This window comes from Anolis sagrei, chromosome 6 (assembly GCF_037176765.1).
Source record: "Anolis sagrei isolate rAnoSag1 chromosome 6, rAnoSag1.mat, whole genome shotgun sequence".
Classification (NCBI taxonomy): Eukaryota; Metazoa; Chordata; class Lepidosauria; order Squamata; family Dactyloidae; genus Anolis; species Anolis sagrei.
Genome location: NC_090026.1, coordinates 52,360,850 through 52,376,401, shown reverse-complemented (window position 1 = coordinate 52,376,401; position 15,552 = coordinate 52,360,850). Strand labels below are relative to the sequence as shown.

The 15,552-nt window shown below is 39.3% G+C and overlaps 1 protein-coding gene across 2 annotated transcripts in view; it reads left to right on the top strand.

Moving 5' to 3' along the window:
- The window catches only part of REEP1 (receptor accessory protein 1), a 97,659-nt gene that overhangs the window by 63,405 nt on the left and 18,702 nt on the right, over window positions 1–15,552 (top strand). Inside the window, exons 5-7 of one of the 2 annotated variants that reach the window (XM_060781330.2) lie at window positions 425–538; window positions 6,181–6,370; window positions 11,334–11,369. In XM_060781330.2, the coding sequence (XP_060637313.2) occupies window positions 425–538; window positions 6,181–6,370; window positions 11,334–11,369 (340 nt within the window). The remainder of the gene's footprint in view (window positions 1–424; window positions 539–6,180; window positions 6,371–11,333; window positions 11,370–15,552) is intronic. The other variant, XM_060781329.2, reaches the window with a different exon arrangement.

Genomic DNA, 15,552 nt, shown 5'->3' with positions numbered 1-15,552 from the left:
ATTATTATTATTACTATATTTTTTATTTTTCTAATTTTTCTCTTTTTTCTAGATAGACTGCACAAGCCTTTCCTACTTTTCTATCATTCCATTGTTCTCCTACTTTACATGTAAATCTTTCTAATATCCCCCACCCCTACTCCTCTTCCTATTCTAAGTATCTGAGAATATCTTATATAACCTGAATAAAATATATTAAAAAAATATGCATGAGAAAAAGAGAGAATTTTCCCCCACCTTACCTGTCCCTTAAACGGTAATTGCAATAACAGAAGATGGAAAAGAAGATGGTTCATGTCCCTTCACTTGCACATCATTTTTGGTGTGAAAATATGACATGTAACAGAAGAGTTCAGTAACTGGAAGTTGTCTTTTGAAAGTAATTGTGTTTATTTTGATTTTTTGCTTTACCTTTTTGTGACAGGAAATAGATGACTGCCTAGTCCAAGCGAAAGATCGAAGCTACGATGCCCTCGTACACTTTGGGAAGCGGGGCTTAAATGTCGCGGCCACAGCTGCTGTGATGGCAGCTTCCAAGGTAACCAATATAATAATTCAGGAATATGGTGGTGAGATTAACATCACAATGAAGCGTCCATAGCTAGTGGCAATCAGTGCTCCATAGATAATGTTTGGATTATTTCACATTTTTCTGGATAAAGTCATCTTGTGATCGATACATCTGTAGATATCTGAAAGTGTCCAGTCTTAATGTAAATGTAGACATCCAAACATCCAGCAGTTGTAATCAAGACTCCCACTGACTGACTTTCTTAAAGCAAGGCAACAGTATGTATTATGTTCTCTTCGAAAACACAATACAACAGACACCTTTTGAATGATAATGTTGCTTTATGCCAAAAGATATTCTGTAATAAGTATTGTATTATACAGAATTGCACGATTGCTGCATATACCACATATACTCGTATATAAGTTGACATCGTGTATATACTTCAGAGCAGATTTGGGGACCAAAATCCTCTAAGTTGGTGCTGTTGCTTTCCTCTGTCCACAGAATAACTCACAATTTATCCATAGGTCATATCAAAATCTATCATTTTGGCCCCAAAATTAAACTTGATTCATACATGAGCTTAACTTATTCACTTATACATTTTATCTATGATATCACTTATACATTATATCTATGATAACACGAGTATCTGTGATAACTTGAGTATCTATGGCCACGGTATTCCATGCTCTGGTTACATCCCGTAAAGACTACTGCAACACACTCTATGTGGGGTTGCCTTTGAAGACTGTTTGGAAACTGCAAATGGTCCAATGAGCAGCAGCCAGGTTGCCAACAGGAGCGGCACTCAGGGAGCACACAACTCCTCTGTTGCGCCAGCTCTACTGTTTGCCTGTTTGCTTCCGGGCACAATTCAAAGTGCTGGCCTTAGCACTATAAAGCCCTAAATGGTTTTGCTCCAAGGCAACTTACCTATCCAAATGTATCTCTCCTTATAAACCATCTAGGATGTTAAGATCTTCTGGGGAGGCCCTGCTCTCGGTCCCATCTTCTTCGCAGATGGGTTTGGCGGGGATGAGAGACAGGGCCTTCTCAGCTGTGGCCCCTCAACTGTAGAACACCTTGCCTAGAGATATAAGATCAGCTCCCTCCCTCCTGACTTTTCAAAAAAAGGTGAAACCATGGCTTTTTCTCAAATACGGCATAGCTATACGGAATTCTGAAACTACTTGATAACGCAATAGAATAATGATTTGACATGGAGACGCTCACAATAAAGTTTTACGGCTTTGTATGATTTTTATATTTTTATATCATATGCTATTGTTTTTAACATAATTTTATGATTGTTTTATTTGTTATAATTGTTGAGGCATCAAATTGTTGCCCATTTGTGAACCGCTCCGAGTTGCCTGTGGGCTGAGAAGGGCGGTATATAAATATGGTAAATAAATAAATAAATAACAAATAACAAACAATGAGTTAAGAAAATTCTAAACAGTGAATCAATTTACATGAATGAATTAGTGCTCCAGTGTTATTTATTTATTTGGAGATTTCTATGCCACATTTCTCCCAAGCGAACCCAAGGCAGCTCACATCATCTTTTAAAAATAGTCATAGTAACATAAAACCATTACCTGAACACAGATAATAAAAGTTCCAAGAATGCTCCTTATCAAATTAGCATCTTAATTTGAGTAATTAAAAACTCATTGTTCTGCAAAATTACAACAAAGCTATTAAAGAACTTGAGTTCTTTTTTTAAAAAAGTACACACACAATTTGAATCACATTTAGTAAAAAAAACAGAACTACTTCTAGACAGAAGACCAGAGGACACATTCATTCCCTGTTCATGTCCAGAATTTATTTTTAAAGTTTTAACTATTACATTTGGCCCGGCCATAGGTTTTTAAATTCTTGTGTGTTATTGTCTACGTGTGAGTTATACAAATTGTATAGTTTATTTTGTTTATTGCTTGCTGTTTTTATTGATGTGTTGTTGGGCTTGGCAACATGTAAGCCGCTCCGAGTTCCTTGGGGAGATGGTGGCGGGGTATAAATAAAGTATTATTATTATTGTTGTTGTTGTTGTTGTTGTAGCCTACTGATCAGGTTAGTTAGCCCTAGGTGTTATTGGGTGTAGAACCTATATGTTTATTATGGATTTACCATTTGATACTTTTGGCCCATTACACAGGCCAAATAACATGGGTAGATCGGATTGGACTCTATTGGCATCTACGTAATCTATCCATTTTTTTTACTCATAAATTGATTAATTCTTTCTTATAGCTGAAGGTTTCAAAATTACACTCTATATGTGTAATATGTTGCACTGTATTAGAACATGAAACATACTTATATAGATATTTGACTGTCATGTAACCCATGAAAATGTCATGTTGCTCCATGTATAGCATTCTCCCTACATTGGGTTCTCAGTCTATTTGAAATGAAAGCCTCAAGACCTTGCACATGACACCTAGCTCTTCAGCTGCCAGGTCGAGCTGTAATTTCATCCATATCTGTGGAACCTTTGGCCTTCAAAATGTTTTGGCTTATAACTCAGATCAGTATGAGTAATGGTAAAAGATTGTGGGAGTTGCTGTCCGCATCCACACAGCCGTATGATCCAGTTTTAACTGCATTATAATGGTCAGTGTAGACCAGTGTTTCTCAACCTGGGGGTCATGAGGGGGTGTCAAAAGGGTCGCCAAAGACCATCAGAAAACATAGTATTTTCTGGTAGTCATTGTGATTCTGTGTGGGAAGTTTGACCCAATTCTATTTTTGGTCGAGTTCAGAATGCTCTTTGATTGTAAGTGAACTATAAATCCCAGCAACTACAACTCCCAAATGTCAAGGTCTATTTTCCCCAGACTCTACTAGTGTTCACATTTGGGCATACTGAGTATTTGTGCCAAGTTTGGTCCAGATCCATCCTTGTTTGAGTCCACAGTGCTCCTCTGGATATAGGTGAACCACAACTCCCAAACTCAAGGTCAATGCCCACAAAACCCTTCCAGTGTTTTTGTTGGTCATGGAGTTCTTTGTGCCAAGTTCGGTTTAAATCCATCACTGGTGGAGTTCAGAATGCTTTTTGATTATAGGTGAACTATAAATCCCAGCAACTACAACTCCCAAATGACAAAATCAATCCCCCCTTACCCCACTAGCATTCACATTTGGGCATATTGGGTATTTGTGCTCAATTTAGTCCAGTGAATGAAAATATATCCTGCATATCGGATATTTACTTTACGATTTATAACCGTACTAAAATGACAAGTATCAAGTAGCAACGAAAACAGTATTATGGTTGGGGGTCACCACAACATATGGAATAGCATTAAGGGGTCACGGCATTAGCAAGGTTGAGAACCACTGGTGTAGATTCATATAATGCATATTGACCTTAATTGTCCACACCCAATATTTTAAATTTTTAATCTATTAGATTTGGCCCTGCCCACAGAGTTGGATCCTTGTGTTTTAAATATTTATTTATAATGTTTTGTATTTTATTTTTATTTTATTTTATTGTTGTGTTGTTTTTACTAATGTATTGTATTGTTGGGCTTGGCCTTATGTAAGCCGCCCCGAGTTCCCTTGGGGAGATGGTGGCAGGGTATAAATAAAGATTATTATTATTATTATTATTATTATTGAACTGGATTATATGAGTCAACATTGACATATAATTCCGTTCAATGCAATTAATCTGCATTCTGAAATGAGATTATATGGCAATGTAAATGGGACCGTAGACAAGCACATCAGAAGGAATGAAATTCCTCATCACCGCTGCTCTAGAGCTTACTCCAACTTGCTCTTTATCATGCATTGCCACAATGGAATTTCTTTTTCACCTAATAGATCACACAGTTCCTTCATTTTCTCTTGTATGTGGACCTGACAGAATGGCAGGTAACCCTGTCAGTGTTTCTGTTAACACCTGAACTAACCCCCGGAATTTCAAAAAATAAATAAATAATAAAATAAAAGACTAGCTTGTTTGATATTTGAGTATTTAGTACTAAACAAAGTACCCACAGTCACCACTGGGACTAACCTGTGGACTACTGATCTTTGTTTGATTTCTGTTTTAAGGCTTTTGTGTGTTCAGCTTTAAAGTCTAATTAGGATTGAGCAGCAAAAATAAATGTGGTTTAATATAGGGTTCCAGAGGTGGCTCTAGTTCTTAGTACTGAATTCAACAAGGAAGCCTCCTTACAGGAGCAATGTGTACTTTAGCAGAGCTTGGGATGTAGTTTTTAAATAGTAATTTGTTATCCCTAACTTGTTATTTTTCAACAGACATTTAGAGAGTCCCATATCCATATCTATATCTATATCTATATCTATCTATCTATCTATCTATAGTTTAAAAATAATTAATAATTTTAAATGAACAAAAAAATTCTCCACCCGATTTTCTGAAAATTAATATTATAAGAACAATGTCTGGATGATATAAAATACATGAAGGATGCATCTGCACTGTAGAATTAAATGCCATTGGTAAGCGACTGTTTAGGAGATGCCTTAAGATAATCTGAGGGAGGCCCAGCTCTCGATCCTGCCTGTCTCGCAAGTGCGATTGGCAGAGACGAAGGACAGAACCTTCTCAGTGGTGGTCCCCCAGCTATGGAACTCCCTCCCCAGGGATATTAGATCGGCCCTCTCTCTCCTGACTTTTTGAAAAAAGGTAAAGACCTGGCTCTTTTGAGCAAGCTTTTAAGAATGCAGCGGAATAGATAACACGGAACTATGAGTGATGAACATGGAATAGATAACGTTTTTAACAAGATGACACCGATGATTATATGCTTTAACGGTTTTTATTTATGTTTTATACTGTAATGTTGATTGTTTTTAATGGCACTTTTATGAATGCCTGACATCAAATTGTGCCAATCTGTAGCCCGTCTTGGCTGAGAAAGGCGGGCTATAAATATCGCAAATAAATAAATAAATAAAATAACATCATCACCACCCCGGCCATCATTATTATTGATATATTTATTTACTATCAACTCACCCTCCGCATGTGAGGTTCGCTCGCTTCAACTGAAGCCACGAAATCGTCTGTAATCAAAGAAGGGCGACCGGAGCGGTCCTCATCATGGACGTTGTCACGGCCATCTTTGAATTGTCGTACCCACTTACGCACTTTGCTTTCACTCATAGCAGTATCACCGTACACTTCACAAATCTGTCGATGAATTTCTGCAGCAGGTAGGTTCCTTGCTGATAAAAACCATATCACTGAGCGAACCTCACATGCGGCGGGTGAGTTGATAGTCTTAAACATTTTTAAAGCACAGAACAGAACCGTACAGGTTAGCTACAGAGCGGTACACGACGCACGCGCTCGTTTTGATATGCACACGAACTACTAGTGTCTACAACAAAACGGACTTTACTTAAAAAATACTCCTCGTGTGTGTGTGTATATATATATATATATAGAGAGAGAGAGAGAGAGAGACTCATACATGTAGATATATCTATGTGCACAACATATATCATCTTCCAGAACAGAAGACTACAGTTTCATTAAAAAAGCAGGAACAGCAGCATCAGTGGTTTGCTTCAGTATAAGTTTATAGGTCTTTGAACACCTTTAGAAGACTTCTCTAATATGATAAATGGATGACTCAAAAGGTGTACGATCTCTCTGCCTCTTTCCTCAGAGCCAAGGAGCTTTGTCAGAGAGACTTCGGAGCTTCAGTATGCAAGATCTCACAACAATTAGAGGAGAGACTAGTAGCACAGTGACTCCATCGCCGCCGCCTCCTGCGCCATCAGGTTCGGTACGATCAAGCAGCAAGGAGAGCCGGTCGAAAGCATCCAAAAGCTCTTCGGATAATATTGGACGCTCAGGTCAGTACAATGGCTGCATTTTGTTATCTTTTTCACTCTCCCAAGTTAAGGCAGTTCCATCTTGTCTCCTGCACTGTGCTTATAATATAATATAATATAATATAATATAATATAATATAATATAATATAATATAATATATTGTATTGTATTGTATATACATATAATATTGATATTATAATGTAATACAATGTACTACTACTATTAATAAAATGATATTATTATATACTAACTGTACCCGCCACGCGTTGCTGTGGCCCACATGGGGGTTCTTTCTCTCCTTCTTTCCCTCCTTCCGTCACATCCTCTTTCCTTCCTTCCTTCCTTCTTGTCTTTCCTTCTCTTCTTCCATCCTTCTCTGTCTCTTTACTTCCTTCCCCCTTTTTCTTTCTCTTCTGCTGACTCTCTTTTCTTCCTTCTCTCTTTCCTTCTTTCCTTCGCTCCCTCTTTCTCTACATCTTCTCCCCTTCCTTCGCTCCCTCTTTCCTTCCTTCTTTCCCTTTTTTCTTTTCTTCTCTCCTTCCTTCCTTCTCTAACTTTCCTTCCTTCTCCCTTTTTCTTTCCCTCCCTCTTTCTCTCCGTTCTTCCTTCTCTACTTCTTTCTTTCTTTCCTTCTCTCTTTGCTTCCATGCTTCCTCATCCCTTTCCTTCTTTCTTTCTCTCCCACCCACCCTCCCTCTTTCTTTTCTTTTCTTTTTTTTCTTTCTTTTCTTCCCCTTCCCTCCCTCTTTCTTCCCTTTTTCTGTATTGTCCTTTAGCCTTTCGTCATTTAGCTTTTGGGGGCTTTTTAAGTCCCTTCTGCTGTGTTTTTCAGTGTTTTTATGAGTAAAGGACATATATTAGGTTGTTAGGTGTCATGTGTCCAAATTTTGTGTCAATTCCCCCAGTGGTTTTTGAGTTCTGTTAATCCCACAAACAAACATTACATTTTTATTTATATAGATTTTATATTAAATGTAATATTACTAATAATATTACAGTATAAGGTTATAGTGCCATGTAATATATAATATTAATATTATGCTATGATAATAATAATAATAATAATAATAATAATAATAATAATAATATTGTATTTACTTTTTACTTGTAAACCGCTCTGAGTCCCCTTCGGGGTGAGAAGGGCGGCATATAAATGTCGTAAATAAATAAAATAAATACATTATTAATTGAGCAATTTGGTACTAAATTGTTTACCAAAATAAATGTAACCGGTGGCTTTGCTTTTGTAATGTGAACTGCATTGGCCATAGCTCCATGTTAATGTCAGATTGTTTTTAAAGTCAGTGTAACTAACAGTCTAAAGGTAGATGAGTTTCAGAAATTCATTTTTCTGCAAAAACTGCTCATTTTAGGAAGTACTTACAAAATCAGAGAAATATGAGCAGACAAGCTGATAGTACTGAAGATTATGCAGTAGTGATGAAGGTAGATTTCATTTCTAAAAGCAGATGTCAAAAGTCACTGTCACATATCCCTCTCCCTTCTGTGTTAATCTATTCAGAGCCATGGCAATCTGCTGACTAGGCTGACTGCAGCTGTCTTAGAGCCTTTAAATGGTTTGCTCAGTATACAACTACACACAGAGTACATATTTCAAGCATACCTGTAAACAAGTGTCATTATAGTTTTTCCTCTGTGGGTGACCTCTGCCACCCTTCACTGCCTTTGGAACAGTGAACTTCTGAATGCTTTGAATGCTGATTCACAAATTCAGTCATTTTGCCTTGCTTTTGCCCCTATGATGCTCATTTCATACTTGAAAAATGAAACCAAGGCATCACCCAAACATAATAATGGTTGTTCTTGCCTTAAGTAGGCCTATCTCACATACTGCTCTCTTAGAATCCTTCTGCACTGCTATATAATCCAAATTATCAAAGCAGATAATCCACATTATCTGCTTTGAACTGGATTATATGTGTCTACACTGCCATAAAATCCAGTTCAAAGCAGATTAATTGGATTAAGTGTAGAAGGGGCTGTTACAGTAAGTCGTAACAGGATCAAGTATGTGTGTGTGTTAAAGAAAACCTTATACTGTTGATTATTATGTGCAGCTGCTAATGTAGGTCAACTAGTAAGTTTGGACCACACCTGGTGGGGTATAACTGTATGGATTTTAGAATATAGTTCAGCTTTTGCTCTGAGGAGCTTATGCTCACAGAATTCTTCCTAACCATTTGCACTGCTCATTTGAAAGAAGATGCTCTTTGCATTCTGTAATTCTTTTAAGAACTATGTAAGTTTTGTCATTGTAATGATCTCAGTACAGCAAGGCACTGAAACACATCTTCTTGTCTAAAAGCTAATTTATTAAACACAAAATAATATTTACACTAGAAGCTAAGCAGAACAAAACTTGCTTCCATCTCTCACGGCTACATGATTCATCTACACATTGTTATCTATACTTTAGCAACTCCTTACATTCCACAGTGACGTGATGACATATTACGCAGTGCTCATACCTCTCCACACTACGATTTATGACTCTCTAGGAATGCCTCTCCTCTTCATGATACAGTTAACTCTTTCCACACAGGAATTACACTCCAGCACATTGCATTACATTTCTAAGCACACAAACACTAACTTTGAAAACTACAATACACTTAATCAAAACACACATATTCTGACAAGTTTGTCGCACTGTTTATTTTGTATGCAACACTGCAAGTTTATGTTTTGACTCTGCTGACAAGAGTAGAATTTTCTGTTCTTTTTCCTCTTGCCTTTGTGCAAAGTTATTGTGTCTTTTGCATTGGACCAGACTAAATTCCACTTAAGCATTACAGAGGCCTCAGTGACCTGTAAATCAAAGAACAGTAAGAGCTCCAGAGCAGTCTTGAGCACCGCTTTGGGAACAGCAGGCTTCTGCAATACTAACAACAAATAGACCCAGAACACTTGTTATGGAGTATAATGACCATGATCCACCCCCTTTCCCTGAACTGAATTATATATTCTATTGCAACTTTGATCAGTTTCTTCTTACCTTCTTTTTCTTATGTAAGTCAAGATTGATAAAAAAATCAGTAACAAACTTACTTGTGAAGATTTTGAGCAAACCTAAGAAATATTCATGGCCACAATTTTATCAAGTGTGTTTGTGCACGTATGTGTGCACGCACACACACACACAGATATACCGTATATTCTGGTGTATAAGACTACTTTTTAACCCAAGAAAATCTTCTCAAATTTCAGGGATCATCTTATACATGGGGGTAGTCTTATACGCAGGAGTAGTCTTATACGAGGGGTAGTCTTATACATGGGGTAGTCTTATACGCAGGGGTAGTCTTATACACGGGGGTAGACTTATACTCAGGAATAGCCTTATACGTGGGGGTCATCTTATATGCGGGAGTAGTCTTATACGCCGGGAGTCGTCTTATAGAGCAGGTGCTGAAACTTCCAATCGGATTGGAGAATCTGTGGTTGCCGCATATGGTGGGGGGAGCTCAAAAATGGCAGTGGCCGCGTCCTTGCCGAATGCAGTGACTGTATGAAAGCATTAAGGGCGACGCTGTACAAGTATGGTAGTAGAAAATCCATTCATGAGGATATGTGGACTTAATGCGGTCCCAATGGTGCGGTGAAGGGGTGCCTCATGGGGAAGATGTAAGTGAAGGGCATAGCAAGCTACAGGCGCCCGGGGCGCCCGGGGTATGGTAAAAAGAGATGGCTCTGGGCTCAGAAAAACATACCTTTTTTTACCTGTCTGGCCTGCCTTTGTATCCTATTACCATACCTCCTCCTCTGCCTCTCAGTGAAGTGGTGCAGGTGCGCATGTGCGAGATCTGAGAGGCAGAGAATGAGGTACAGTAATAGGAAAATTACCATATTGAAATTAAATCTGATGCTTTTAAATTTTTTATTTGGTGTGCATTGAAAGAGGGGTAGTCTAATACGGCAAATATATCCCAAACTCTATATTTTAACTGGAAAAGTTGGAGGTCATCTTATACGCCCAGTCGTCTTATGCCGGAATATACGGTACATATATATGTAGACTGTAGTAACAGAGAAGCCAACCCAAGCAGAATCCTACTCATGTCTACTCAGATTTGAGTCCTAATGAGTTCAAAGGGATTTATGTCCAGTTTAGTGTTTACAGGACTGCAGCCTTAATAAATCTTATACAACAATGCAAGGCAGTTTGAAACTCTTCTGATGTTGTTGGCTCCCAGTTTCCATAACAGTAAGCTAGCCTGGTATGAGACTATGAATTCATCAGCATCTGAATGATTATAGGTTCCCCACTTCTCTTAATGGAGGCTTTTAAAAATATTATGTAGGTTGAAGGTCTACAGAATATGTTTCTGGACATTATAACAAGTAACAATGTTACTGATTCCTGGAAAATGGTATTACCATTATGAGATGTTACCTTATTTGCAAAAGGAGTGTCTTTATGTTCTCCTTGACCACAAAGTAACGCATTACAGGTAAAGTTGTCACTTGAAATATGTTATTTTCAAACTCCAACTTCATTATTTTCTTTCTGATAAGAAGCAGCTTATGGGTGCAATTTATTATTTCCTCTCCAGCAAACAGGGCAGATCATATACATCTGAGCCCCCTTCTTCACTGCCATATAATCCATTTTATTGAAGTAAATGATCCATATTATCTGCTTTGTTGTTGTTGTTGTTATTATTATTATTATTATTATTATTAAACTTTATTTATAATCCGCCACCATCTCTACTCAGGGACTCGAGTCTACACTGCCATATAATCCAGTTCAATGCCGATAATGTGTATTTTATATGGCAGTGTAGAAGGGGCCTGAGCGACGTGTAACTGCATATATGGGTAGAACATAGAATTGATTTTTATTCTGGTTCAGAGTATCCATTTCCCAGTCTCCCTTGAGGATATCTAATGGCTACTACACTTTAAGCTACACCCACCTTTGTATGGCATGATCAGTTCTTAATGTTCCTCCTTTTCCAGAGTGTGCATGTTGTACAGTTTGCCAAGTTGTCCAAGGTGAGTCCTAGATTCCTTTTCTGTGAACCATGTTTCCTTGGTGAATATGAGTCCCTATGCCTTGTGATTGTTGTGCACAAACTCGGTTTTGTAACACTAACAACAAAGTCACAGGTTTACGATGCATAGCTGCATGCAGTTTTGATAGCTATCCATTGTAGTGAGCTGTGTACTAACCTGTGTGGTCAAGACTGGAGTGATCTGTTTTCACATTTGTACAAAAACGTTTTACTAATACATTTAATATTTAAATTCAGCATGTTGATGGATTTTCTCACTAAAATTAAGTGAGTACTCCTTAAGGAGTAAAGACAACATATATAGGTAGCACATTGCCCAGTGGGAGCTAAAATTACTAGTCTGAATTATGTACTTCTCAGATTTTAGAAAAGTTCAATTTTAGGGATCATTTTTCAGGCCCCACCTGCACTGCCCTATATCCCAGGATTTCATCCCAGGGCCTTTCCACACAGTCATATAACCCAGAATATCAAGGCAGAAAATCCCACAATATTTGCCTTGAATTGGATTATCTGAGTCCACACTGCCATATATTCCAGTTCAAAGCAGATAATGTTGGTCCTAGATTATCTGCTTATCCCATATTATAGAGCAGTGGAGACTCAGGGCCCTTCCACACAGGTTCAAACTCAGTGTTGCATCCTAGAGCAGGAACAGGACCCTCTAATCATTAATTACACCACATCTTGGATGAAAGAAGAGAATCCAGATGCAATGAAATGCCAAAAGCCTTCAATATAAAACCATGAACCACTGTTAATCCACTTGAAAAGCCAGGAAACCTTGGAGACAAGGCCACATGAAAACCAGAATATCCAGGAGACTTGACTTGAAACCAAACGATGCCTGGTCTAAAGGAAATTCCCTAAGAGCTCAATTTAAGTCCCAAAAACTGATTTCTACTCCCTCCCCCCACCCCGTCTTTGACCTTAACTGCTGAATTCTTTCTGACCTACGTAAACATTGGGCCTCTCTAAGGCTCTGGCTGATTTCCAGACGGCAATTGGTCTTATCTATCTCTTCATTAGCTGCAGCAGGTGTGAAACTCTCTTGCAAACTCGAGCCTGGAGAAGGGAGTAAACTTTCCTGCCTTCCCGTGGCAGGAACTTTCTCATGAGAACTTAACCTTTCCCCTGACTCTTCTCGATCAGAGTCTGTAGTAACCTTATTGTCCAAAGTGTATTGTCTTGCATCTCATCCGCATTGACATTGATTACATCAGGTTCACCATTCAAGTCAGACTCAGAAACATTAGAAGGGGGAAATACTATAACAGATTCAGGCTCAAACACAGGCTGAGTCTCAACACTCAGGACCTGTCTCATTTTTTACCTGAGGCATCCAAACTATACCTCAGGTAAAAGCAAATTAATGCAGAGTAAACCGGGTTTTCCCAGTTTACTCCACATTAATTAAACACTTCTAAAGATCCAGACCTTAAACTAAGGTATGGGTCTTTAGAGATGAGGTCCCTGTGTGGGCTGACCCACAGCCATCCCACTTCTTTGGGCTTCCAAAAGCCCACCTCCTCCTCTCTAACCCTCATGTGAAAAAAATGGCATATCAGGAAGAGAGGGGAGAGAGGAGGGATTTCCCTCCTCCCTGTCCCCACCTTCTTATGTTTAATTTTCTTGTGTCACTGTATATAGGCCCCTCCAGTAAGTTTTAGGGGTGAAATGGGGGGCTGGAGGAGGGCTGGATGGCATCCCAACTTAACCTTTGTTTGACCCAGAATGCCATCTGGCCACCCCTCCCAGGAAAGTTCAGGGTTTGGGTCGGGGGTGAGAACCAGAACCTGAGATGAAGTAGATTGTTTTAACCCACTTCCTCTTGGGTTTTAGCATAGTGTAGAAGGGCACTCATATAATCCAAAGCAGATCAGATCCTGGGATACAAGGACAGTGTAGAAGGGGAATTTGTGGCAGTACTGGCTAGATTCTAGGTCAGGATGTGGCCTTGGTTTTGTATCATCTTTCAAACCACTTTAGTAACAAGCCGTTAAAATTAATACACTTCTTGTTAATGGCACTTGTATGCAATGACTTGGAAAATTACCGAAAATCAATTACTTGGGATTGGTGAAGGAGACAGGGGGGGAAAGCTTGTGTTAAGTCTGGTTGCTTGGCCAAACTGTTTAGAAGTTTATTTGTGAGCTTTTGTTTGGTCGGGAACATGTGCTATGCTAGAACACATGGTCTAAGGATGGTTATGGCTCAGAAGCCATGAATACAGAGAAGGAAGCAGAGTCATATCTGACCAAGATAGATGAAACAAGGTGGAATGGGTTGATAGTGGGAAAGGGGAGGACTACGAATTTGTATGAAAGGGGAATGTTACGTATGACTTGTTTTGCATCAGGTTTGTATTCTATGATTGGGAGAGAAGCACTAGGATCCATATACACAGGCCAAGTCAGGGTGAGGCTGAATGGACTCTGTGGCATCCAGATGACTCATGGGGTCCATTTGTCCATTTGCCGTAACAGCTACCAAGGCCACTTAGCATGACATTGCCCCATGTAATAAAAATGTGGGATGCTTGAGAGCATTCCTGAAGCTTTGGAGTTTGCCCACACTTTGTGGTGGTGTGAACAGTTGTGCTACTGATGCAGCTATGACTGTTTACACAGTCACTCTGCTTTCTCCAGGCTTAAGCAGCCTGAGGGAAGGGATCATCCTTACCTTCACCCTCCTTTCCTTGGCTTAGTGGTGACCACCAGGCACAAAACTGGTGGTGGACACCACTCATCGCATCCATTGACACTGTTGGAAGAAACGGAGCAATCGGAAATGGGAGGAAGGAAAGGAAGGATCGATTCCTCCTCCCCGCCCCTCTCTCACATAGCTCTGTCACTTGGGTCAGCATCAGTGAATGCGATGAGTGATGGCAACCAACAGTTTTGAACCTGGTGGTTACTGATAAGCCAAGGACGAGAGGGGAAGGTAAGAATGGCGATTCAGTGTTGCCTTCAAGTCACTGCAAGAAGCCTTCTTAGATCTCAAATTGGAAATGAAAGATCTAGTTTGGTGTTTCTCAACATTCCTAATGTTGCGACCCCTTAATACAGTTCCTCATGTTGTGGTGACCCCCAACCATAAAATTATTTTTGTTGCTACTTCATAACAGTAATTTTGCTACTGTTATGAATCGTCATGTAAATATCTGATATGCAGGATGTAATTTTCATTCACTGGACCAAATTTGGCACAAATACCCGATATGCCCAAATTTGAATACTGGTGGAGTGGAATTTTGTCATTTGGGAGTTGTAGTTGCTGGGATTTATAGGTCACCCACATCCAAAGAGCATTCTCAACTCCACCAGCGATGGAATTGAACCAGACTTGACACACAAAACTCTCATGACCAACAGAAAATACTGGAAGGGTTTGGTGGGCATTGGCTTTGAGTTTTGGAGTTGTAGTTTACCTACATCCGGGGAACACTGTAGGCTCAAACAATGATGGATCTGGACCAAACTTGGCACAAATACTCAATGTGCCCAAATGTGAACACTGGCAAAGTTTGGAGAAAATAGACCTTGACATTTGGGAGTGGTAGTTGATGGGATTTATAGTTCACCTACAATCAAAGAGCATTCTGAACCCTGCCAATGATAAAATTGGGCCAAACTTCCCACACGGAACCCCCGTGACCAACAGAAAATACTGTGGTTTCCGATGGTCTTTGGTGACCCCTCTGACACCCTCTCATGACCCCCCCTAGGGGTCCCGACCCCCAGGTTGAGAAACACTGATCTAGTTCTTCTCCTGCAGCATGTAGAGACATGGGAAGCTGCTCTTGGGAAACATGGCAAACCACATACTCCATTATAATCATAGCTTAAGCAAGGGCTCTTCTGAACATCGCTCAAGATGATCCAATAGTCACTAGAAAAGAACACATAGCCTCTTGTTACATAAAACAAGTCTTGGATTGAATTGTAGGCATAGAATGGCTGATTTCCACAACTTTCAAAAGTTGATGTAGGGTGCCTTTTGTCCATCCAACTGTAAATCATGAACTGAAAGTTAAGGACAATTAGTCATTGTTGGGACACTAGAAGTAGAATGCATGGACCAAATTTGATTGTGTTATTCCTTCATGGCAAGGACTAGATGGAATGGCTCTTGTGGTCCCTTCAAACTTTATGATTGTATTG